This window comes from Sturnus vulgaris, chromosome 14 (assembly GCF_052056855.1).
Source record: "Sturnus vulgaris isolate bStuVul1 chromosome 14, bStuVul1.hap1, whole genome shotgun sequence".
NCBI classification, from domain to species: domain Eukaryota; kingdom Metazoa; phylum Chordata; class Aves; order Passeriformes; family Sturnidae; genus Sturnus; species Sturnus vulgaris.
In genome coordinates this window covers 2,371,270-2,397,741 of record NC_142256.1, presented here as the reverse complement: position 1 = coordinate 2,397,741, position 26,472 = coordinate 2,371,270, and the positions used below count along the sequence as shown (strand labels likewise).

At 38.7% G+C, this 26,472-nt stretch overlaps 1 protein-coding gene across 2 annotated transcripts in view; it reads right to left on the bottom strand.

The window, feature by feature from the left end:
• Positions 1–26,472, bottom strand: part of ATRX (ATRX chromatin remodeler) — a 65,344-nt gene that overhangs the window by 26,320 nt on the left and 12,552 nt on the right. Inside the window, exons 3-14 of one of the 2 annotated variants that reach the window (XM_014877104.2) lie at positions 25,365–25,420; positions 24,513–24,565; positions 22,831–22,955; positions 21,514–21,633; positions 18,283–18,392; positions 16,165–16,232; positions 12,148–15,149; positions 9,393–9,471; positions 3,324–3,454; positions 2,579–2,791; positions 936–1,029; positions 338–446 (exon numbers count right to left, since the gene is read on the bottom strand). In XM_014877104.2, coding sequence (XP_014732590.2) covers positions 338–446; positions 936–1,029; positions 2,579–2,791; positions 3,324–3,454; positions 9,393–9,471; positions 12,148–15,149; positions 16,165–16,232; positions 18,283–18,392; positions 21,514–21,633; positions 22,831–22,955; positions 24,513–24,565; positions 25,365–25,420 — 4,160 coding nt within the window. The remainder of the gene's footprint in view (positions 1–337; positions 447–935; positions 1,030–2,578; positions 2,792–3,323; positions 3,455–9,392; positions 9,472–12,147; positions 15,150–16,164; positions 16,233–18,282; positions 18,393–21,513; positions 21,634–22,830; positions 22,956–24,512; positions 24,566–25,364; positions 25,421–26,472) is intronic. The other variant, XM_088172960.1, reaches the window with a different exon arrangement.

Below are 26,472 nucleotides of genomic sequence, written 5' to 3'. Positions count from 1 at the left end.
AGGGTGCTAAATCAGATTTACCCTTACCTACACAATACAGGAAAAGAAACCCCAGCACTACCAAAGCCTTAATCTACAATTTGTCTCATCTGCATTTAGATTTAAAATTCCATTTTGCTCAATATCATACATTTTTATCAAGATCCATACAGGAGAAGTTTTAGTTCAACATAATGTTTTACCTCCACAATGGTGGCATTTTACAAATTTTAGCCTGAATTGACATTGAGAAAAGTTTTAATTTCTTACTGTCTTTTGTGCAGAGCTGTTTGAGATACCCTGAGCAGCTGGCAGAAGAGGAAATCCCTATTTATTATTTCAAAACATGATACAGCACCTTATTCTCATTTTCACTTGATGAATCCTCTTGAACCTTTATCCTCCTTCGTTTCTTTTTCTGTTTGTAGCTGCGCTGGTTTTCTTCTGCCTCAGCTTTTTTGGCAGATCTATTAAAAAAGCAAAAAGGCATTATTAGTGATTAACCATAATAAACCTCTGCCTCACTGAAAAACAGTGGTAAAGGTGTCCTGCATCAGTAATTAATAACATATGCACTCCTTTTGTGCAGGTAGGGCTGACTTCCAAATTCCTTCCTGCTCAGCCCCCTGGACACACACAGCAATGAGAAAACCCTACAGAATCTCACAACTATAAAGCATTAGTTTTATACTGCAATCCACCAGCAGACAGTGGTGTATTTGGCATTAAAATGTCCATTTCTTTGTTGATTTTTTTTTTTCACTGGCTCAGCATATTGTTGTGTATCCCCTACTGTGGTACAAATTCAAAATTCCCACATTTTCTGTGAAATAAATTAACGTTCTATAATTCCTACAGACAAATATCATCATGGGTTTTAAAAACTGCTCCAAAGCGTTTTAACTTCTAAAACCCAAAACAAACAGAGGGTAAGCACAGTTCAGTTTTATTCATACCTTGTCCTTGGCCTTTGGTCATCCTCAGACTCACTGACCTCTTCACTCACTGCAGACTCGTGGAACTCGGAGTCATTTGAGTCATCACTGCTCACTTGCAAAAGAAAACAGCATTTATTTTATTTCATGGTGCCTATCACTGCAAAGCCAGCAGCCCCTCACTGCACAACAAACTGCTTAAGAGCAACAGGCACTGCCAAGGCTCCTTTCAGACAATATGGAACCCATATATATGAGAAGCAAGAGGGATAAAAGGGGTACAGAGAAAAAACCATGAAAATTTAAGCACTGGTTGAGTCCTGGTGGGTGACTTATTGTGCCACAAGCCTTGAGGTCCTTGTGCATGAACATCTACATTTATTTTACAAGCAAATGGAAGAGAGCATTAAATGATGGAGGAGAACTGTGGGGAACAGTATGGAACTTCAGAAAACAAAAGGTGATTTTTAGTGAAACAGGAGCTTTTGTTTCAAATGCTTTACATGTAATTTTATAACCATACTGCAGGAAAAAGGGCCCTTATTTACACACAAAATATAAAATTGCATCACTACATTTATGGCTTGGCATTTCTATGGGTAATACAGGCTCAAAGCTGCCTCAAAAAGCAATTAAAAATAGACCTCAAAGAGCAGCATTAGCAAAACTCTTCCAACCACTCTGAGGAGCTGTCACTGGCATTTTTAGGTAATGAAGACACCAGCATGGCATTTAACACCTTTAATTTCAGCTTGACCTTGAACACAGAGGCAAGTTTAATTGTTTTATGAATGACAAAGCTTAAAACATGAGTAGATCTCCATACATGGGGAAAGGTAACATTAATAACATAAGGGCTAGAAAGGGCAAACTGAAATCAAATATATTGCTCTGTTTGAGGGCAGTCAACTTCAGAGGCTTGCACTGAAGAGCCCTGAGCTGCCTCTTATCTGCACATTAATTCAAAGGTAATTTACAGTTATTCTTCCTGCATGAAATACTGTAGGTAGAGCTTTAATCCCATAAGGGAGGAAAAGCATGAATATGCAAACAGATAAAAATGAGTTTTCACGGAGGAAAATGCTAAACAAATCACTTTGCATCTTTTATTCAGTGGAAGACCACAAAAGCTGGCTGGCCTTAGTGCAACACAGGGATCAGAGAAGCCCAGTGCACCTTTCCTGGCCAGGAAACACCCCCAGGTTCTTTGTTCCTGCCTGCAATAATGAAGTCCCAGCACAGGCTCATTTCACAGTGCCATCTGGTGCTCAGCTCCAGCCTGCTGCACTGCAATTCCAGCAGGGAGACATTCCTCAGGCACTACTGCCAGTCCAAGAGAGGAATTACATAAAAGACAAGACTGATTTCCCCATACTTAGACATTCTGGGCTTGCCTCTGCTCTTTAGGATGGATACTCTAAGAGTCCACAGGATTAATCCAATTCAGAGGATACAGCAAGTGGAGAGAACTGCACTTGTATTTGACATTTCAAATAAAGCTATTCAACGAAAAAACATGAGGGAATTCTAGATTTCATACACAAGGAAATTTATACAGGGATTTTAAAATCACAACAGTTGAAATCTCTATTCTGACAAGCTCTGGATTTATTTTCCAGAAGCAAGTACTTTTCATGACCAACAAAAAGATGTGGCTTATGTACCTTTCCTTCTATGTCTTCGCTTCCCTCCTTCCTTTTTGTCTTTTGGTTTCACCACCTTCTTTTCTTCTCCAGACTCCCCATCACTCACAGTGAGTTTGTGCCTCAGCAGTCTGTGCCTGTATCTGGGCTTCTTGGATGTTTCTTCTTCCTCTGAATCCGACTCAGAATCACCTTCTTCCTTTTCAGACTTCTTGTCTTCCTTTTCCTTCTCTCCTGTCACACACAAGAGTCAGTACCACATGCATACCAGTCACTTTCTTATCTTACATAAATTGGGCAAGAATTAAAATCTGAATGAATTTAACTTAATTTTAACTGAATTTAATTTAATTTAAAATCCTGTGCCTTTCCAGGGAATTACAAGCAACAACATACTAAACATTTGAGGAAACTGGTGTTTCCCACTGCCTGAATGCTTGGAATGCCTGTTCCAGTGAGTGTGTTAGCCAATTCTCTCCTGTGCACTTGTAGAACTTACTGTTCTGTACAGATAATAATCCCTCACAAGAAGTCCCTAGGACTTCTTAATTGCTTACAAAAACCAGAGTATAACAAAAAATGAACGTACAGAGCACTAAAAGAGATTATAATCCTCATGACCACATACACTGGCCTCTATGTGGCAACTACATATCAAAATGAGTAATATTTTTTGCTGAAAACTTTTAACAATCATCATTTTCCCAAGTGACCCTTGAAATCATGACAGGTGCCACTTTTTCCCAGATGCTTTTTTGGTGCTTACCATCCTCTCCTGTGTTTTCAGTTTGCTTTGCAGGTTTCTTTTTTCCTTCCACCGGCTGCTCATCTGAAGACGTATCCTCATCAGAGGAAAGATTGGCTTTGATTTCTTCTAAAAGCATTTTCTTGGCAATTCTTTGAAGTAAAACAGAAAACACTATTTATTCCATTGTTCAAGTACATCTATGAACGACAAGTGTAATCCTACACCATTCAGAACTTCAAAAAAAGGGCTGAAAGCTGAACAAAAAAAAAAGACACGTGATGAAAAGTCATTGTGGCAAGACAGGATCTATCAGCAAAAATCTCACATTAAATGTAATGTGTTGACTTGCTTTTAGAAAGCAGGTTTTCATAAAGCTTCTTTAAAAGAAGTTTCCTGCTTTACAGCAGACTTGAAATGGTTATAAAATGTACAGACTTAGAGATTTCATTTTATTCATGGTCTAGCTGGATAACTAACCACAAGCCCTTGCCTTACAGCAGCTCCTGAAAATCCTTATGTGTTGACATCCAAAAAGTCCGACCAACACTACAGGACCTGAATTTCAGATAAAAGTCAATCACCTTATTTCCTGCTCCACAAACTGTCCACTCAGCTCCCCATGACTTCCCTGCAGAACAAGTTTTCAACTAAAGCACAAGTGACTATGGAAAAATTATTTCTTTACATGCACTTGCAACATAAAAATCTTGTCTGAGTCTATTCAAGGCAGGTATGTCAAAAGCACAGGAAAACAGTGGACTTAGAGTATTTGTAGTTACAGGGGAGAAAAAAATAAATCAAGTCTTCCTCATATAAATATCAGGAATACTACAGTTTTCATTGAGGTCATCCATCTTAAATGACATGTGTTTTCTAGGTGAAACCTCATCTGTCTTGCCTTTTGGGAGAATGAATGCATGCTGTGTGTACATAGCTCAGGATGGGAAAGCTCTCACACCAGTCAAAACAGCAGCTCAAAAGCCATGGAACTGAACCCCAAACCAGGCTTCACTTGGGAACGGCAAAGGAACAGGGATCTCTCAAGCAAAGCTTCCTATACAACAAAAAACTGAGTCGTTGTTTCTATGGAGCACTATAAAATAGGATTTTAACAATCAGTGTTTCATTTTCCAGCCTGCAACATGTCCCTAAAACAAAAAAAAATTTCAAAGGGAATCTTCCCAAGCTGTCTTTCCTGACACTCCACACAGTATTTTCTCATTTTTGAGCAACAGTGTAGTTTTTTAAAACACTCTCACACTAATTTATTCGGTTATTATTAAAAGATGGAAGCAAAAAAGTTTAATAAACATTTCAGATTGTTCAGTGAGTCAGACCATCCATCAGCATCCAAAACACACCCTCCCCCCTCTCTCTTGAGAAGAAAAAGCTGATTAAAATTTTACCAAGCAGTAAACCTTGGAGAACTTCAATTCCACATCTATCAAGAAATCACAGCATGAACCCAAAGAAAACTTACTAAAGTCCACAGATAAGTAACATCCTCTTGCAAATGCTTTTTGCATTAGGCCCTCCCAGAGGATATTTGGAAAAGGGATTTAGGGTTTGGTTGGTTGTTGATTTTTTTTAGAACCCAGCACATCACGTTTAACAGCAACAGAAATAAGCAGATCCTCATATAAGAAATTCAGACTCTATTTCTTCCATCTCTTAATGGTCAGAACTTTTTTCTTCAAAATGAAACTGTTTGGAATGTCACAGGCTGGCTTCCTTTAACAGCTTTTAACATAAATTATTAACCTTGACTCCTACTCCAGAAAATACAGAGAGCAGTGGTCTGGCTACTTGCCTCGTTTAACAAAAATCCAAAGTTTTAGAAAAGAAAAAAAGCCTAAAAGACTTGGAAAAAAAATATTGAAACTGAATTCTGAAAGTCCTGCCTTTGACTTATTTTGGCACATGCATTAGCAAAGTTAACACAGCTTGTGGATGGCAATACTTACCTCTACACAAGTCACCTTTAAAAGGCTGACTTTGGTTCTTAGCAAAACAAGACCTTCATTTTAATTTGTTCTTTAATGAAGTATTTATTTTTTTTAAGAGGAACAGGAAACAGCAAATGTATCTAACACCTAAAGAGACCATGCACAAAATCTAACATTCAAAACCAAGATGCTCTCATTTTCCTATTAATCACCAGCATAACCAACAACCAGATTGGATAAACTGAGCAGTTGCTAATTATTTACAATAATATTGATTAAGAAGTTATTGCTGTGATAGAAAAATAGTCCTATCTTTTATCTAGGATAAAGACTTGCAACCAAATTGAGGTGGGACTGTTTGTTAGTGAGAAAAGCTGCATTTTCTTCAATGCATTTACTGGCATGAATTTAGGCAAAAAAAGTGAGACATTATTAAGATGTTCAGGATTTAAAAGATGCCCATTTTTAATTAACTACATATCTGATAGGAATGATTAAGTGTAAGCAACATTAGACCCAAAGAGATTAGGCCTTGTGAAAGCATGTGACAAATGACTGATGTAACAAATAGCTTCTAGGAATTATTATAAATTGAGTACTGCACTCTGGAGTCTGGGTTTCAATTAAACCACAATGGATGTTGACCAGGATAACACATCATATTTCTATTTTATGATAAAACCCATTTAAAAGTCACCAAGTTTCTAAGCTAAGAAACTTCACGTGGCAGCCTTAACATTTTAGTATTTGCAGTAACAGCAGCAAGAAAAACAAGCTATGATAGTGTGAAAATTCCCTCACTCATATTCTTCCAGAGCAAACCATGGAAACCAAAGGGCACTGTAATATGTTCTCAGGTCAAGGACATAAAAGATTCTTGGCCATTCAGATGTAACAGTTGAGCACCAGCAATGGATTTAATTAAGAGGCACAGAGAGCCATATGACCTCCAGCACAGGGTTTCAGGCAGTAAAGAATAAAGCAAAAAATAAAATAATATTTTAAAATCCCTGCATTTCACTCATTCCTGCACTGATCTGCTGTGACCTTGAGCATGTCATGTTGCCCCACTCCATCTTATCTAAACTTATGGTGACATTTGTATGAAGGGCACTCTCCCAACACACATTATCCAGTGCCTCAACCTCAACCAGGACACACAAAACCAACTCCAGAATAAAATAACAGCACACATGCACAAGTCTGTATCAACTGGGAATTAAAGATATTTCCCCTTTGTAAGAACAACACCAGCAGAATACATTTCTAAGCAATGAATTGATTATTATAGATTTTTAAATCTTGCTAAAAGAAAAGAGTTTTCACAAGAGGCAGACTGGAAATTACCCAGGGGTTGCTTAGTTACACTGCAGGACTGCTTTAAAAGCTCCTTCAGACATTGCAGCACAACTGGGGCAGCAGGTGCAACCTCTCAGGATGTGGAGTTAAGCCCCATGCTAATTTGCACCATTTTTGTTCAAGAATTTTACAGTGCCAATACAATGAGATTGTTCAAAATCTTGGTGAGACAATGCTACTGTTGTAAAAATCCGTTTTCTTAAAAAGCCATGGTTTTAAATTTTAGTTCATGATTGTGATGTTTTATTACCAATTAGATTACATCAACTCACACTCAAGTGTTCATAAATACCTACTTTTATATGCAGAAATAAGGTTGCCCCATACAAGCCCTTGGGTGGGGGAGGATGGTGGGCCGTGGCTAATAAAATCCACCAGAATTCTAGCTAGAGCTAGGTTCAAATGGGCCTTCAGAATACTACTAGAAAATTTAGAACCCTTTAAAATATATTTTAAGACATTAATATTTGAATGAAATGTCATACATGTCTAAAAAAAAAAGAGTGAAAACTGCCAAACATCTTGTTCTAAATACTGTGCTGTCTTTGTTGGAAGAGGCTGATTTTCAAGCTGTCAGAGTTGGATTAAATTAAATGCTTGGACAAGAAAAACGTTTTACAAAAATTTATTGCAACCATCAAATACTTAAAGGCATTCTGCATTAAATACACTATTAACTTCTTAATAAACAGAACTACTGCAAACATATCAAACAGTACCATTTAAAAGATCAGAAGGACCAATAATAGTTACACAACAGAAGATGAAAGCATACAGCACTGTATGGCATAGTATGACCCACTTGGATATTGCATTTTGGCAAAAAAAAATTATTTCAAGGCTATTAATATTCATGTCATGCACATCCTCAGGTATGCAAATAACAGAACATCTAAACTAGAGACTTGCAAACAGGAGAGTTCCCACACTACAAACACCCAGCAGGTACCAGGTACCCTCTTTGGCCTGGAAGAAAATAGGCAACTTCTCTGAATCAGTAGGTAAACTATTTAAACACTTTGTGTTGAGTAAACAGAAGAACAAGTTTTTTAACTTCTCGAAATTTGTTCCATCTTTTTACAGTTTATAGCTCTGATTTTGGTGCCAAGTACAACACATGATGAAGGCAAAGTCAGACTGCATTACCAGTTAACATGTCTGAAGGTTGACAACACTGTTTATTGACAAAACACCTCCCCATCTCATAAACAGATGTTCAAAAGATCTCCTAAATAAAAACTTAACAAAGAGGCAGTTTCAAAACAAAGTACAGAAACTGATTTTTAAAGCCCGAATTTATATTACTATTTGTTATCAATTAGGTTCATTCATTTCCCAACACAGCTCTTACACTAAATCATGACTGAGTTCTGTCAGAAACGTTTGTGCTGTAAATACTGAACTTCTGACAAAAGTGTATTGGTTTAGTTATCAAACAGAAACTCACAACAACAACAAAAAAAAAGAAAAAAATAAGGGGAAAAGCAAACTTCAAACAGGACTGAAATTAAAGCAGAATTTTTAAACATCTTGTTATACTGAAGTTTACATGTTCTGCTTATGACCCTGTGCTGTCAAGTCCCTAAAAAGCATCTTTAAAGAGCTGAATTACTGGGTTAAATTTGATGACTGAAAACTCACAAGAACTAATTCAGCAGCAGCATTTTGATGCCAAACTGAGGTCCGTAAAGGAAAGTGTTTTTCAAATTTACTTCAGCCACATATCAAAACATACAACTCTGTGAAACAAGGATTCCATATTCTAAACTAGTAAGGCTCAGAAGCAGAAAAAGACTCCACCAGCAACTGGTCCCACACATGCTATATGGCCAAAACAACAACAACAAAAAAAATCAGTTTCTGAAACACTGTATAAAAATTTGTTGAGCAGCTCTTCAGTCTGACTACAGTAACTTCCAAAAAGAACCTGTGGCTCAGAGCTGAGTGATACTTCATGTTGTGCATTTAGGAAATGAAGCTTTTACATTTCTAGCCAGGCTAATTTTGATAGCTACAATGGTACTGGTAGAATATGACAGGTCTTAGCTAACTGTATCTTACAGAAATTCTTTTTTATTGAATTCCAAACTGAAGCAATACAGATAAGCCACAATTCTGAAAATATCTATGCAAAGACTTAAAATATATAATTAGTCTCTTTGATACCAGTTGAGCCTATGCACAGTGCTTGTAGAATCATGGCCTTAACTCACATTAGTCACTTCAGGTACTTTTTAGTGGATTAAAACTCAGTTGAATTAACAGCTGAAAATATCTAATACGGTTTTCCCCACATTTGTGCTTTCTCTTTATTGAGAAAAGGCGTTTCAATTAAAAAGCATAAGAAGTAACAGTAATAACCAAATTAATTCTGAAAATATTTCAGCACTGCATATTGTACAGATGCAAACTGTCCCCTTCTACTCCCACAACTAGCTGAAATTCACATTTAAGCAGCAGCAGCAGCTTTTAACCTGCCTGCAAGATCCTCACCACCAACCTCCCCACGTGCACCACGAAACCCCAGTGGGCCAGCAGTGCTTTTAGAAGAGCCCCTAGCCAGGTGTATCAGCTACCACTTTTAGACATTTGCTTTGCATTCCTGGCTCTGGGCCTCTGTTTTCTGGCCCCGCGTTCACACTTGCGGGAGGCGCGTGCGCGAGTCTTTACGGGGCAGGCGGCCGAGCCTTTGACCCCCTGCTTGCTCCTCCGTTGCGCCGGTTTGCGCCCACGCCTAGGGTGTGTTATAATCGTTTCTAAGTCCTTACGGAGGGTATCATACCTATTCTCAGGGTCGTCATCATCATCATCTTCCTCCTCCTCCATTGGGATAGTCCTTGATAGAGCCTCTGCTTCATCTCCTGGAAGGGAAGCCCGAAAGAAAATGCTTTAATGTGTGTAAATCCAATAATAAGCAATACATGGCAGCACAATAAACACAGCACGTGAACTGCAACTCCATCAACAATCCCCGTTTAAAAACAGCTTGGCAATACCACTTTTCTACCAGTTACCTGTCTTGACAAATAAAAATAAATCTAGTTTTTCCAATTTTGCTCACTGCTACATACCACTTGCAACTCATTCCTAATTACATATTGTGAATTTGGGATTTTACACCAAAACATAAGAGACTCAATACTCTACTCAGGAATTAGAAATAAGGTTCCTAAGAAGTTATTTGCTCTGTCAGAAGCTCCAGTGGTGAGTTTGTGCAAACTGCAAAGAAGGAACAAACAAATATGGGACCGAATTGCTTCCCAAGCCCATGGGTTGCCCTGCTGCCAGGAGAGAAGTACTGGAGATCACCAATCCTCCCTATTTTTGCTTTCACACTAGGAGTGTGTGTAAAGAATTGTATTTTGAGAATTCCACATGCTGTCCTTACTGCAAATATCCAAACTCAGCTGCACGACATGGCACTGTCTCATGTACAAAGGACATCACGACCAACAGTGTGGGACATGTGACAGAAAAGGAACAGCACAGTGTGAATCCTGCCCTTGAGCTCCTCTGCACTCTCTGGGCTGGACTGAGGAATTTGTATTTAAATTTAAATTAGCACATTCCCAGGCCTCTCCCCTTGCTTTTCTCTCTCTTTTGTCTTGTATGCAAGTCAGATAAATCTGCTAGGTAGTGAAATGAAGGGAAAGAAACCTCGCAATCCTAATGAGCCGAGATCTTCTCACTCATAATTTCTGTTTGTATTCTATCTGTGGGGACTGGAGGACTGGACTAAAACTACACTGCAAGAAGGACACTCCAAGGTGATCACAGAAAGTCCCTCATGTAGATAAATAAAAGTATCCTGTTGGTTATACCAGATCCTAAGTTTCATTCAATGATCAATCTACATAGCTTATTCACAGAACAGACTCCTTTATTTTATTAATTCACCTATTAAACCAAAAGCAAACTGCAGACAAAGGCCACATTCTTCTCCTCTGAAAATACTCTAACATAGGCAGAATTTCATAAAATCAAATGATAACTCCAACTCTACTCCAGCTCCATTCTCAAAGCAAAACTAACTCGAAGGTCAGCTCAGTTACTTCAGGGCCTTGGCCAGTCAAGTTTTGAGCATTTCCAAGGACAAAGATTCTGAAGTTCAACAACAAGGCAACCAGTTCCAAGCTCTGACTATGCTCCGTGTAAGAATACTTCTAGTATCTCTTAGTTTTCCTTGATAGATGCTGTATCCACTGCCTCTCATCCTTTGGGCACACATCCAGCTCAGCCCCTCCTAAAACTGCCCCTGAGGTGATTTGCAGACAGAAATTCAGACAACTCGTTTTTAGCATTCTGTCTCCAGTCTAAACCAAGCCACTTCTCTCAGTCTAATTCTCCTGTCAATCATCCTAAATCTTGTTTAGTTTGTACCCTGCTATCCATCTCTCCAATAACGACCCAATCTTCCCATTGTGACCTGCAAATGAAACAACAGCTCCCAATGCCTCAGACACCTTCTGATATATTAAAACCAACTTTCTCCTCTTGGGCTATCTCAGTACCAAGTCCATCAACTGTACATGAGCAATTCCATTTTCAAGGCATTTTTCACTGTTGGTCCAGTAGTGCTATGTTGGAACTCTAAAGTTCCACCAAGCAACTTCCCACAAAGTTTGGATGTTTTGAACTTTCTGTGCTGTCAGGCACTGATCCCCAAGGGCACACTACTTTTGATGGCAGTGTTATTTTGTTAGCTAAAGTGCTGAAAATTTTATTTTGATAGTAATTAATTTTGTTAGCTAAACTGCTGAGAACTGTGTCACTGAGTGCCATCAATTGTCTGTCTATAGGAGAGCTTTAATGGCTGTGGCAGCAACCACATGCAAAAAACCATTTCATTACTATGCAAACCATGAATTATCTGCGATCTCCCCCAGCAGTGACATCACTGGGGAAAACACTGATAAGGCAACACTCAAGGAAAAGCTCTACAAGTCCCAGTATTATCTGCACAGGGACACAACATATGAAATCGATAAGCAATGGCAGATTTCTAAGTAGCTGTTCTAAGACTACATGGCTCTTGTGAGGCATAAAAAACATTTACTTGATTTTTAAATGTATATTACAATGCCACAGGTCTCCAGAGTCATCTCCAGTGCACAGACAGGAGGTGATAAATTTGAGTTCACCACATTATCTACTCCTTCCAACCAGCTTCTGCTAAATAGTCCCTGGGCAGCTGAGGCAAGGGCCAAGCTTTGGAAAGCTGGACTGCAAGGCAGTATCTGTTGTAAATACTGCCTAGAGCTTCCAAAGCACCTCCATTTACAGTGACATCTTTTTTTTCCTCAAGGCACAAGCTGAAATCACAGAATCTTACAGTCACAGCATAGTCTGGCTAGAAGGGAACTTTACAACATGTGCTTCCAAATCCCTTATCAGAAAACCCAACAGGCTGCAAACATCTAAACGTATCATTACCAACTATGAGCATTTTTTGCTTCTAGATGATTAAATGTCACCCATATCTTACAAAGTTCCCCTGTTAGTATTTTAATATGTGTACATGAACATCTTTTGCACACCTGATGACTGACAAAATCCTGCATCAGCAGACAGCATCAAGCTCTCGGTCACCGGCCTGATCTTCTGCTCGTCGCTGCTTCCATCGCCTGTGGAATTCTGATCGTCATTCTCTTCCTTATCAGACGCTTCCTTATCAGACGAAGAAGAGGAAGTGACAACCACCTTCTTTTTTGCCACTTTCTTTTTTAAGTTGCTCTTTTTACTTTCTTTTACTGATCCTCTTTTAACCTTTTTCTTAGTGTCTTCATAGGACTCCTCATCAGAAGAAGACGAGTCATTCTGTTCTTTCTTGGAAATTTTCTTTTTGTGGCTTATTTTTTTCTTTTCTTTCGTGTCAGTTCGCTTTTTACGCCGCATGGCATCATCATCAGAACTCTCCTCTTTTTGGGGAGATTTCTCAGTATCAGAGGATAAATCAATGCGCACTCTTTTAGCTACTCTCTCTCTCAATTTCCTCTTTTCTGTTAACACGGGCTCCTTTTTAATTTTGTCGTTTTCAGAAGAATTGCCACTGCCTTTCTCTGGAGATGACTTATCAGGATCAGAAGAGGAATCATCTTGTTCTTTCTTGAAACCTTTCTTTTTCAATTTTTCAGATTTCTTTGCTTTGCTTTCTGAACCTTTCTTGTTCTTGAGCCTGTCTTTTGAAGATTCCAACTTGTGCTCTTTCTTTGCCGATTTCTCAGTACTCTCAGAAGAAGAATCATCCTGTGTCTTTTTCTTTTTCAAATCCTTTTTCTTAACTTCAGGACTCTCCTCCTTCTCCAGTGAAGACCTCTCAGCATCAGAAGACTCATCACGTTTTCCCTTTGCAGATTTTTCTTTTGAGTCTCTGTTTATCTTGTCCTTAGCAGCTGACCTCTTACCCGTTTTCTTATCTTTAGAAGAGTGATTAATTTCCTTCTCTGGAGAAGACTTCTCAGCATCATCATCTTCAGAAGATTTCCCTCTCTTTTTCTTCAGATTTACCTTTTTCTTACTGCTAACTTTGTTCCTCTGCTCTTCTTCAGAGGAATCATAACTATCATCTTTTTGTGAGAATTTTTTCTTCGATTTTTTTGCAGCATCAATTTTACTCAACATTTTTATCTCCTTTTCCAACTCAGAATCATAGTTTGAAGAATCAGAGTAGTTTTGTCGTTTCTTTTTAGCAGCAGCAGCATTTTTAGCTGATTTGCCTCTTTTAGCATCTAAATCTGAACCGGAACTGGAACTTTTCCTTTTTCGTTTCCCATTTTCATCCTTTACTGGTTGACTCTTTTGAAAATCTGAAGCCTGCTGATTCTTTGCTGGCGCTTCACTGTTGCTCTCACTGTCTGAGGAGCTGCGACTCATCATCCCTGCTTCTTTAAGGACAGCTGGCAACTCATCAGAGTCTGAGCTGTGATCTAAGTCATATGGCTTTTTGGATTTGGAAACTTTCTTAGGACTGGGACCATCAGCAGTGCTGTCAGATGAATTTTTTTTATCGTTTTTCCTCCCGGCTTGCTTGGATGGTTTCCCCTTCTGTTTTTCATTGCTCGTGTCGTTGCTGTCCTCCTCTGAGTTGGATGTCAGGGGGCTGATGTCCGTGGGGCGCCTCAGTGGGGTGGTTTTGACACGTGGTGACCTCCGGAGATCCGAGTCCTCCACGGGCACAGCGTCGTTCTCCGTGGAGGGCTCGCTGCCAACGCTGTGGTTTTGTTTCACAGAGTCACAGTCTGCTGCCCTAGCTTGAGATGCATCGACGTCTTGAGATGCATCAACATCCTGAGATGCATCAACATCTTGAGATGCATCAACATCCTGAGATGCAGCAACAGCCTGAGATACATCATTGTCTTTATTGTCCTTTTCTAGGCTGCTGTCTTGATCATCAGCTTTAACTGTGGACTCTGAAAGGGAAACTGGAGTCAATTTTACAATCAGTTCTTTTGTTCCTTTAGCCGACGATTTTAACTTGGTACCACCTTTGGTGTCTTTCACAGGAGTGTTTAGTTTTGTATTTGAGTTTGGAGTCTCATGGTCTGCTGCTGTGTTTCCACTGTCCTGCTCATCTGATGGCATCTGAATCTCCATAGCAGATTCCAGAGTCTCAAAAATATCTTCAGGAACAGACGAGGGGATGGACACAATATCCATGTCCAAAGCCTCTGTACTGTTGGGCTCATACTGCGGTTCTTCATTTCCACCAGACTTTTTCTCTTCCTCAGGAGCTGCCTTGTTATCTGTCTGTTCCACTGAGGGAACACTTTGATCCATGGGCTCATTGTCAGGCTGCTCTGACACAACTTTTTTCTGCGTCTGTGTGGCAGCATCCTCTTTTAATGCAACACGTTCCTTTCCTTCATCTTTTTTCACCTCATTTTTTTCTGATCTAACCTCAGTTTTTTTCTCTTTGGTATTTTTATCTTTGATTTTAACATTCAATGCTTGAATCTCCAGGTTCAGGCCTTCTTCTAGAGACAGATGAGCTTTTTTCATGTCACTCAGCACAGATTTAAAAGCTTTCAGCTGGCACAGTTGCACAGTTGGGCTTATTTCTACATTTTCTGCAGCGTTTTTCAAAAAGCTTACAAAGCTAGAATTCAGATTTGTTGTAGTTTCAATGAGTTTTTTTGTTTTCTTAAGCAAGTCTTTTGGCACCATTAGTGCTTTATAAGAATATGTTAATGAACCTGAATATGAATTATCTAGTTTTTTTTCTTCCCCATTACAATTTGCATTGTTTTTCTTTGGAGAAAACTTGACTGCGTGGTCATATATTTTACTTTTTTCATTTTCAACTTTCATCTTTTTTTTGTTTTGTTGAAGTAACTGTTCTAAATTTTCAAAGACACTGTCACACGCAGTGACCAAGTCCAACAAAGGCTCTGGATGGCAAATATAGCAGTGCCACTGGTTATTTTCATCAAGGATAGTCGAGAGCTCCTTTCGGCCCAGGTTGCGCAAAATGCACTTTTTACAGAAGGCGTTATGGCAAAAGTCACAGCAAATCAAATTTCCACCTTCAGCACACCACCTGCAACGAGATTGAGAAAGGTCAGAGTTGTCTCCATGTCAACAAGGTGATACATTATGAAGTTCACGACGTATTTAAAAATTCAGATGATGAATAGATAGCCATTATTTGAAACCATTACTGAAAGTGTGTCTGAAAAGCTCTATGGAGAATCACAAAGTCAGAAAATTCATGTATTAGATTAACAGCTCACAAAGCTGAAATGGTCAGTAATTTTCAAACACAATTTCAACACTGATTTCTTTAAAGAAGAGAAAAAATAATTAAATCTTATTTTCCCTGTTTCTTCTGAAAATTTGTGATTTATTTTACAGCAAAATTAATGAGCTTCAGCCTTTCTAGCCTTAACTCATGTATTACTACTGCAGTACATGAAGACAGAAAAGTGGTGGACAATGAGCTCATAGAAACCACAGACTGCACAATTTTACTGAAGTACACATTTAGATATTTGACAGAAGGACAGAGAAGTGCTTTGGTATTTCAAAAGTGAGAGATGCATCTGGAGAACTGAGTTTGTCTGGCTCACAAAGTTTAGAATGTCAGATTCTTTCCCCATCTTTAAGGTGGCACGTTATTTAGTTAAACTTGTGGTATCTTACAGGTGTTTGTTATTAGATTTCTTTATAAAATCTTTTCCTGTTCATTACTAAAACAGCAAGCAAACAGTTAAAAAAACCCTGGGGTTAAGTATTTCTTGGTGACAAATAATTGTTAATTCAGCTCTTATGTACTTGTCTTTATTTGCCAATGCAACAATTGCAAGAAAAAGATCCCCAAACCAGTAGAGCTGTGGGTGTTACTTCAGTTTTTATACACATTCCATTTTGCACACACTGCAGCTTCTGTACACTCTCCCATTTTTGCACACACTGCAGCTTTTGTACACTCTCCCATTTTGCACACACTACAGGTATTGTACACATTCCATTTTGCACACACTGCAGTTGTTGCACACTTTCCCATTTTTTCACACACTCCAGGTTTTGTACACTTTCCCATTTTGCACACTTACCTACACTGTTCATCCATCCCATCTGAATCACGACTGATGTCATCACTCATGTAATACTTGTAACAAGTCTGTAAAGAAAGAGAGAAGACAAGGAATTCTTTATTGAATCTCAACTGGGCTTCAGCAATTCATTAGATTTCAGCATGCATTAGAAGCAAGCCAATAAAAGCAGCAGCTGCAAGGTCTTCAGCATTCTAAGCCTTTTACATTAGTTTTAATCTAAAAAACATCTTCCATGGTCCCAAACCGTGACTTATTTAGATGGCTCAAGGTTTGTTTGAAAATTAAACAGCTTTTGTTTGATGGCTGCATATTTGTGCATTTTAGAACATCAGCTGAATACTTCTCCCCAGTCTGAATGATTCTTCCATCTATTTCCTAGGTAAATCAGCACCACATCCTCCCTGACACAATTAATCCCACATAAATGACAATTTTCAGCTGAATGCTCCTTATGTTAGGCATGTGATGCCAAAAGGCTTTAGATAAAAACATCTTCAGCATTTATCATGATGTTAACACCCAAAAATTCCATTTCCATGTGAAAACAAAGCATCTTCATTTGAAAATTTGGTAATGGTAATAAAAAAATACAAACGACTCAGCTAGGAGTACTGAGGGCTTCAGTTGCTGAATAGTTGACCCCAAATTTTAAAGGTTTGGTGTCATTTTTTTCCCCAGCTGTTACTGAAGAATGTTCTCCCAGACTTGTAGCTCTACTTTGAACAGGCATTAATACAATTCACAATGCAGAAGAGGCTTCATCACCTGAATTGACAATGATGATGCTCCATTACCTGGAACAGACTTGCACATCTGTTCAACTAAACTATCCAAACAACCAAAATCTACATAAAACCCCAGTAAAATCTGATGTTTAGACACTTGATGGAACATTTGCAGTCAAAGGAAAACAGCTTCTCAGGTCTGGGACTTTTGCCTAAGTAGGAGAAAAATAAGGGCAGAACTAGGCACAGAAATAATGGAAGAGCTAGAGATCAGGGGCTTCCATTCCTCCCTCTCACATTCACATAAGGCCATGTTCAACTAAGTAAAAACTGAGAAAATCAAGGGAAACACAACCCTTGATGTGATTCATGTAAAAGAGCTCCCAATCAAGAGCTGCTGTTGAGCAAAACACCCTGACCAGGTTACAAAAATGACCCAGGTCATGGTCACACTGCAGGAACACGGGTGTGCAAGGCCAGGACCAAGAGCTGGGACTCCAATGGAGATGAGACAAGGTCACCTTGTGAGCTGATTCTTGTAAAGCACATTTTGTAAAAGAAACAAGCCAGAATGCAGAGAAGAGCCAGCACACCAGCCTAGATGGGCATGGCTGAGAGAGTCTGTCAGCTGAGTCTGTAACACCAGTGAGGAGCTGGGAAGGAGGAGGAGGAGCAGGGAAATGCTACATGTACATTATAATACAGAACTGTACCTTTAGCAATATCTTTATAAATACAAAATCTCCACCATTACAGAAATATTCAAGAGAGATCTCTGCAGCTCTCTGAAAGTTAGCAGAGGTCTCCACAGCAGGAGGCAGGGACATTTCCTTCCTGCCCTGTCCCACCTCTTCCCTCTGCAGCCAACTCAGGGCCTGTGTGGGGCCACCAGGAAGCCACACAGCTGAAGATTCAGATTATAGACTAGAGCAGCATTGCAAAGGTGCCGTAAATTAAAACAGTCCAGAAGCTGGCAGAAACAGAGATGGCTTTGAAGCTGCTTTTCTGCTCTTTATTTCAGTGCTCTTCTACATGGAATGTTTTACCATGAGATGAAGACTTGAATCTGTTCTTAAAATACATTATGAGTAGGCAGAAATTTCAGACAGATCATTTAACATTAAAAATTCACTAAGATTATACCCTTAAAGCTGTACAAGTAAATAACAAAGAAACCACCACCAGTTTAACTGGGATATAAGAAAAAAGGAATATAAACTCGTAAGTATATTTGCCTCTTTTTCCCCTCCTTTTAGTTTCTTCAATTGTAACAGCTAATGACTGAAAACTTTATTGACTAATGAACAAGAATTACACCCATAAAAATCCTACTCAAACCAACTAATACGACATTTTGCAACAAAAACAAACAGAAGTGTTTACCACATACCTTACAAATAAGCACTTTCAGTGTAGGGTGTCTATAGATTGAATCCTTTTGAAAATGGTTCACCTGCTGCCCACAAGCTGTACAGCTCACAATTCCATGGAGTCCTTCTTCTATGGAGAGGATTACAAACCACATATTAATTGTTTTCATTCTTATTTAAGAACCCTGTATGTACCTATTGCATTTTCTTGCAATATTCTGGCCTGTCAGGCTTTTTGTTTCTGCACCACCCAGCACCAGAGAAAAATTTCTGTAACCATTTGCCATTTTAAGACTGAATTTTCCCCTGATTTCTATGCTTCACTTGTGGTCAAGATACAATTCTTTTCCCTTTGAGAGGTTTAAGGTGGGTTAACTGGTCACCTCATGAAAACACACCTAAATTAGAGTCATCACTAAAATTCTTTCAAAGCAGCTCTGATATTCTGGGCAATGTTCCCCATTTAATCTTTCTTCAAACACCACTGCAATTCATGTTTGTATTATGGCATTTCTTTCACACACAGTTTTAGTTTCTCGAAGAAAAACACATTAAACTCTTAGAGAAAATGCAAGCAATCCTTGTAATAGTGACTGAAAAACCTTTTCTCACATTTTGTTCCCTTCTCAATGGTGGTTTTTGGGTTTTTCTGAAACTACAGTTCTGCTGTAATCTGCATGTTGTCCCCATGTTGCTGATTGCCCCCATGGTGTGTGCATCACTCTGCTGCTTAGCTTACATTTGGTCCAAAAAGCTTTTTTTTTTTTATGCCAATCCCCCAATTCATTTCAGAAGGGGTGAACTTGGGCCTGGCAGGCTCACTCCATTAATTAATACTTGGAGACCTTTTTGTTGTCAACAGCAGAAAAAGGAAAATAATTTATCAAAATTCTGCACTTCCAAAAGTCCAATTTGGGATCAAGCAGATACAGGTTTGATGAGATCACTTAACTGCAACCTGGCCTTTGCTGTCATGCTCAGTGATTAAGTCAATAAGGAAATCAACTCAAACAGTTGAATTTAATGACTACAATCTGAGTATTTTTTCTATTTTGAATTAAATCATCACTACCCCAGAATCAGAACCAAGCTCCAACACCAGCACGTTAAGGAACTGAATGAACATTCTCAAGACACAGTAGAAGTTCCCAGCAATCTGTCACTGAAGCACAACCTCAGATGGCTCAGGGGGCAGTGAAACAGCTGCTCCACACTAATTCTGTGAAATTCTGGATAAAATTCTGGATACAGGATGTGTGCACTCTCCAGCTATTCCTGACTGCACATCATGCAGAGCCTGTGGACCTGCAAGCCCCTTTCAGGAACTCCAAAGCAGCTCAAAGCCTGGTTTCAAACCCTGCTGTGACCATGGATGAACACACCCATCCCATCCCATCCCATCCCATCCCATCCCATCCCATCCCATCCCATCCCATCCCATCCCATCCCATCCCATCCCATCCCATCCCATCCCATCCCATCCCATCCCATCCCATCCCATCCCATCCCACTCCTCGGGAAAGAATCCCACACTGCAGCACAGAAGTCAAGCCTGGCACACACCACAGCTCTTAAACTGCTGCAGGATCACTGAGGGGCCCAGCCAACCCATGATATTCCCTGCCAAGCCCTGAGCCATTTCCCTCTTTTCCACAACCAAGGGGAAACACTACAGCCTCTTTCCTCAAACCTGCAAGCTGGCAGAAGGAAAAGGGAGAATTTATGAGGCAAAGCTTAGTAAACCATGTTACTACTACAAATGATGATGATCCAAAGAAATTAAACTACTACAAATTTGTTAATACTGAGAAACTACTTGGTTAAAAACATTCCTAATTGAATTTATTAGCAAAAATACAGCCACAACCATGCTGCAGACACAAAACTTGAAAATAATGACACAATTCCTCTTGCAGTCTTAGATAAGAGTATTTGGTTGCTAGAAAAGCAAGAATTCTGCTTCTACCACTATTTCTAATACACACAGAACATAGAATTCCTACTAGGAATGCAAACATTTAAAATATATACATATGTGTCAGGCATAGTAGAGTAACCAGTCCAGATAAACAAAGAAAGGCCTGCAAATTCCCTAGGGATGGAGATCAAAAAAGCTGGAAGGGCAGGTGATACAAACTGCCTTGGGATGCAGACACAGGCCACAAAGCTCAAACACAAGTGTCTTCTCTTTTAACATTGTACTCCTCAAGAGTTCTGCTGGACCATATGGAGAATTGTTAAAGCACAAATGGAAAAAAGCATTCTTATATGAACAGGACACTTTGCATGAACAAAACAGAACCAATTTCTGAAGTTTGTAATTTAGAGAAAACAAAAATGCCCAAATTGTCACTGACACCACGAGGCCAGGTGTATGCACAAGCACATTTCCACACAGTGACATTTCACTCCCCTTCACCCACAGAAACAGCCCTCAGTAAATTACTGTAAAAGAGAGCAAGGATCTCAAATGATACAATGGGAAGGATGAAGAGTGTGTGCAAGAGCTGTTTGTAAGGATTCCCTGGCTACAGCTGGAGGTGTGTGAGCTAAGATATTGCCAGCAGGGTTAACAAAAATATCTACCTTCTTATTGGCTACATTATACATAATCCTCCCTCCTCTCCTTTGCTTTTGGGGAAAAAAAAAAGAGAGAGAAATTAATTTCTCTTAGCATTATAATCTGCCTAACTTCTCAGTTTTAGCAGCAGCTCTGGAAAACCAGCTGACACAGTAGCCTTTCAAAGGTAATCCTTAGAAGGGCCCACTGGCAGGGAATTTCCCACAATTACAAAGCAAAACAAAAAAGTATTTATATTGTTTGAGGGTTTAAGATTTTTTCTTAGCTCACTGATGGATAATCTGCCCATGCATGTCCCTGCTCAAACATGGTTGCTTTCCTGGTGAGTCAGTGAATGTTCCTGTATCAATGGAGTTGCAATTCCTTTAAAAAAGGAATACCTGTAACACCTGATTGCAACCAAGCAACTGCACCTAATGAAGCATCCTATGCCTACTGAAAATAAGCAGCTTAATGGGAACTAATCTTAGCTTTCACTGCTGCATTGCAGGGGCAGCAATGGAGGCTAATTTCTATCAGCTAAAATCCTTAATGAACAAAAAGCCAGAAGAGTGGAGGTATTTTTAGTTAGGATAATTAATCAGAAATATGGACAATTTTTAGATGTACCAAATGTGGTCATAAGCAACAATTTAAACCCGTTTCAACAGATGTTTTAAATTGTATTTACCTCCACGCTTTTTGGGAGCTTCAGGTTTCATTTTAACGGTATTTCTGCTTCTAAATTCAGGCCCTTTAAAATCATCTTTGTCTTCATTCAGCACTGGCTCAGGCTGTACAACCACTGTACCTAGAATAATTTTATTTAGAAATTGGAAACCATTACACATCCAAGTGAAGTGCAAAAGTTCTGATTAATAAAGCCAAAAAAAAAAAAAAAAAAAAAAAAGTGCAATCTGTTGACTAAAACTCAACGAAGTTTTGAATGCACAGATGTTCACAGAAAAAAAAAAAAAGAAAATAAAAAAGGAACCAACACCACACATTTCAAACTACATCTGTGTTGCAGCTGTAGGACAGAAGCCAAGGACTGAATGGGCTGAGGAGCAATTCTGCTCTTTCTGCTCTGCTGTGGCACGTGCAGGACAGGACTGTCACAGTGCTGGGGGGTGCAGGACAGGAGCTTGTTACCAATAAAGGACATCATTTAAATCCCATGCTTTTCTCTCTTTTCCCCCTTCTGTTCAGTTTCCCTCATCTTCACTTATTTCAGCATGAAATAAATGAAAAAGCATTAGAATAAAACCTGCTTTGTCTTTAACAAGATTAAAAAATCTGTTTCATTTCAACAAGTTTTCATTTCAACAAAGTACTAATCAAAATTATATGAAGGAAAAAAACCATCTTTCCTATTTAAGAGCCCAGTTTTTTTGTGAGGGCACTAAAATAATCTAATATTCTGAAAAAATAATTTTAGAATGACTACTCTCAATACTGCTACTCACACAGTGAACAGCAGCAATTTTCCCTCTAACTTTCATAGGTAAGAAATGGAGGAATAATCCAACTCACACTGCTGCTAAGAGCAGAGGGATATAGGCCTACAGTATTAACTGTTTCTAAAAGGTGCTTAAAAATAGATCCAATAATGGCATTTTTGCCCCTAGAGTTAGTTTTGCTTTTGTTGGTCTAACTGCTAATAACCTCAAAGACAGAACAGTAAAATAAGACCTCCAAGTGACAGTTTGAGATTCCTGCAAAACAACAGAATAAATAATTTCCCCTGTTTTGTGATGTTTTACACAGATATCAGCAGGCATTAGAAATTAAGCCACCAACACATCTTTGTGCATCCACAGATTAAAATCTGCTGGGTTCCAAACTGAAAGTGCTCAGGTTCCTCTTTTTTGTGGACAGAAAACCAACAGGACCTTCAAGAGGCATTTTATAATATATGTGCATTCCAGTGAATTATTTATGCTGCATCAGAATCTTGGCTAATTTGCTGAATTCAGAAACAACAACAACAAAAAAAGAAATTACCTACCTTTAGGCAAGCTTTGCATATCTACATCATTCTCTGAGTTCTCATTTGAAATATCTTCATTTACAGTTTCATCTACGATTTGTTCATCATCTGACCCAACATATTTTGTTACGACTGTAGGTTTCCTGCAAAGACAGAAAAAAATCCCCTTTTTCTGACAAAAAGTACAAACTGCAATTCAGGTAAGCTTTGCAAGCAAAATACCATATGAACTGTGAAAAACTAACTAATTATTTTTGAATTAATTAAAGGCATTATGAACTGGGATGCTCCAAGTTATTATTATACAATTGTAGGATAGTTTTAATAACCTAGTTTGGAACAGGATTCCTCCCTTCCCACATGAAACAGAAGTATATACTAATAAAATCTTTTTGCTGTAAAATCAAGGATTGATGTGTTTTTAAGAAAATCACAATTCCAGGAAAGAAGTCTAAATGAAACAAGTGAATGTCTGCTCATGGATTTTATCCATCATTCCAGGTTTAAGAGGCAGCACAAAGAGAACACACAGATATTAGCAAATTACAAAAAGCATCTTGGCAGAAGAGATGCTTGCAAGGAAATAAAGGAAATGCAGAAAGAAATGAAAAAGCAAACTTGAACAAAAGGATCAGCTGATAGAATTCCACACACACAATTTAAAAATGAATCCATAAAAATTAATGAATTTACTGTGTCAAAATGGGAAGAAAATAATATAAAATATGGAGCAAATTTTTCAGTAGTCTGAAGGCAATGCATGAACTACTGCAGGATACTGGTTTTGTCAATAGAAGGTACGGGATGAGAAGTGGATGAGTGAAAATCCCTTTAGTGATAAGACAGGAAGCAAAAAACAGGACTAAAATATATATAAATGAAAAGACTTCAGCAGGACAATGGATTCAAAAGATGAGGGAGAAACTAAAGCCAAATATAAAGCCACACTTGTAAATATGGCATCAAGACAAACATAAAAAGGAGAGTGAAGAATATTAATTCCAGCAGACATGATAAAATAAAGCAACTTGGATAAAAAGGACAGTGAAAAGAAATAGAGACTTCTAAAGAGCAGTACTAAGGCAGCTGCTCAAAGCTCAACTGGGATTTAATAAAAATCACAGAGGACAGAATCTGAGTGAGCATCAGCTGAGAGCAGATGAGGAGGAGTTTGACTGGACTAAGTCTGCTCTTACTTGGAACACAAGTAATTTGTCTCCTGTAGGTTCAAGCAGTTGGTAAACAATTCCCTCCATACTTTTTAGATCAAAGAAGGAAAAAGGATTAAGCAGGGATACAGCAAATGGCAGTTTCTGCACAGGACAACTCAACTGCACAGTCTGATGCTGCATCCTCCCAGTAGTGAAGCACATGAAACCTTTTATTCTGTATGACCAAAGTACATTTTTGGAAGAATCCTACGTGTACAAATAGCAAGACTAAAGGAACTCTTGTATAAACTCCTTTGTCCTGAAGATATGGGATAATCTTGTCTTTGTAAATAATAATCAAACTTTAGCATCTTAACCCTTCATCTTGAGAAATGGTTTGAATTTAAACATCTCGAATTTTTTACCAGCACTCCAAAATTTCATGGATTTATACTGGTGTGGACCAAAAATATTTGACACAGTGCACCACTTTTCTATAGCTACCCACACCCAAAAAGTAATTCATTTGTTTTTATTTTCCAAACCAACCTTTTGGAACGGGATAATCCTAATGATTTGGTTTTTTCTGAAGAACTACTTCCCTAGAAACAAGAAAAAAATGTAAAAGTCAACACATTTATATCTAAGGGAACTGTAAAAACAGTTTCTTGCATTAACTGGAAAGTTCAGAAATCACCAGTGCCCTTATTAAAAAAAAAAATAAAATTAAAAAGAGCAGCAGGAAAAGCAGTAACAAGTGACAATTTCAACAGTCATGCCAGTTCAGTTAAACTGAATCTCTGGAATTTCAGGTCAGAAATCAGCAGCTCCCACAGGTCTGGGAGTGCTCTTCTTGCTCCATGAAGAAAGCTTTCCCCTTTTCCAACACCCCTTGCAGCGGGCTCTGGCACCCAGGAGCAGCAGCACCCACAAACTGCCAGCAGAGCAGACTCTTGGTATGTGGCTCATGTGCCAGAAAGCACTGAATGCCTTCAGAACAAAACTCATTTTTTCAATGGTTTTTGTACTCAGATCACAACTAGGTCTGGAAAATACCTGAATTTACAGCAGTAAAGACAAACTAAGGCAGTGTTTTCACTACAGTGTTAAGATCTTGTCCACCAGAATGTTTCCAATAGGAGAACAGACAGAAATAAGAAAAATCTCTAGTCAGTTTAACATAGATCCAGTATGTCCATTTTAATTTTTTTTTAAAGGAAGCATATTTGCCTAAAGAACAACTAAGTACCTACTGTTACCCGAGTAACAGGGTGAAAGGGGATGACATTAATGGGAGCTTCTGACAGTATTATTGAAGTATTTACTGCAAAAGCAACAGAGTGAACTCAGCCACTGGGCACTAGACATGCAACCAGAATTCAAAAGTATTTTTATTCCTACCTCATCCCTGTTGTTCTCCATTGAAGCTGGGTTTCCTTTAGGTTCTCTGTTTTTACCTATGGAGAAAAATTTAAAAAGTCCACTGAAATGCAAGGAACATCAGAAGTTCTTCACACTGCACATCACAGCATTGTTCATGTTACACCAGCCTGGACAGAGATAACTGTGACTTCCAGAGATAAACTGCTGCACAACAGAAAAGACATTATACTGTGTGGCATAAATTTTACAGAAATAATTCAGAAATCTCTTTCAGTTCAGTCTCTGGGAGCCTGGCTGTTGGTGAAGAAATATTGAAGCACTGCAAGTGCAACTGCACACAGAAATAATATCATTTGTGCATTTTTGCTGATCTCTAAGAATTTACTACAAGTATTTTGTCTGACACATCCTGACATAAGCAACAAAGTATTAAATCTGAGATCACGGAACCATAGACAAAAATCCCATTTGATCCAAGTTCTGATGAGAATTCCTATTTCTCAAGCTTGGGAACTGTGGAATATAAAGCCTAAAGACCTGCAACCTATTGGACCTGCTCCAGTCTACCAGTCCAGGAAAAGGAAAGGAAAGTTTGGAGTTCAGTGATTGAATTATTCTTGTATGAAGTTGCTGCAGAAGTTTAGGAACAGCAGGATTTTAATAGATGCTACTGAGTAGGAAGTATAATTACAGGATACTTATCAGGATTATTTGTGATTTTAACAGAAGACTACTAGCACTGCAACCTCTTTACACTTAAACTTCAGTCTTGGGGAAAACCAAGCAATTTACTTCTACACTTTGAAAAAACTGAATCACTTAGAGAATTCAATGCTGGACATTTGACCTCTGCTGAATTGAGTAAATTGCAGGGAAAACCATCCAGCCATTTCCACATGTGGAGGAGGAAATACAAAATGGAAGCAGACAATGTTTTGGGCCTTTTTAAGTACCTGAAACTTCTCTAGACCATTACAGGCATTCCCTGTTGTGAGGGAGGACATGAGATGTGGAAGGAGGGTGACATTTCTGCTAGGGTTTGGATACTGCCCACCTTCTACTCTTGACCAACTTTTCCCAAGTGATAAACCCATGGAAAATACCAGCTTGGAGAGCTTGGCAGAGT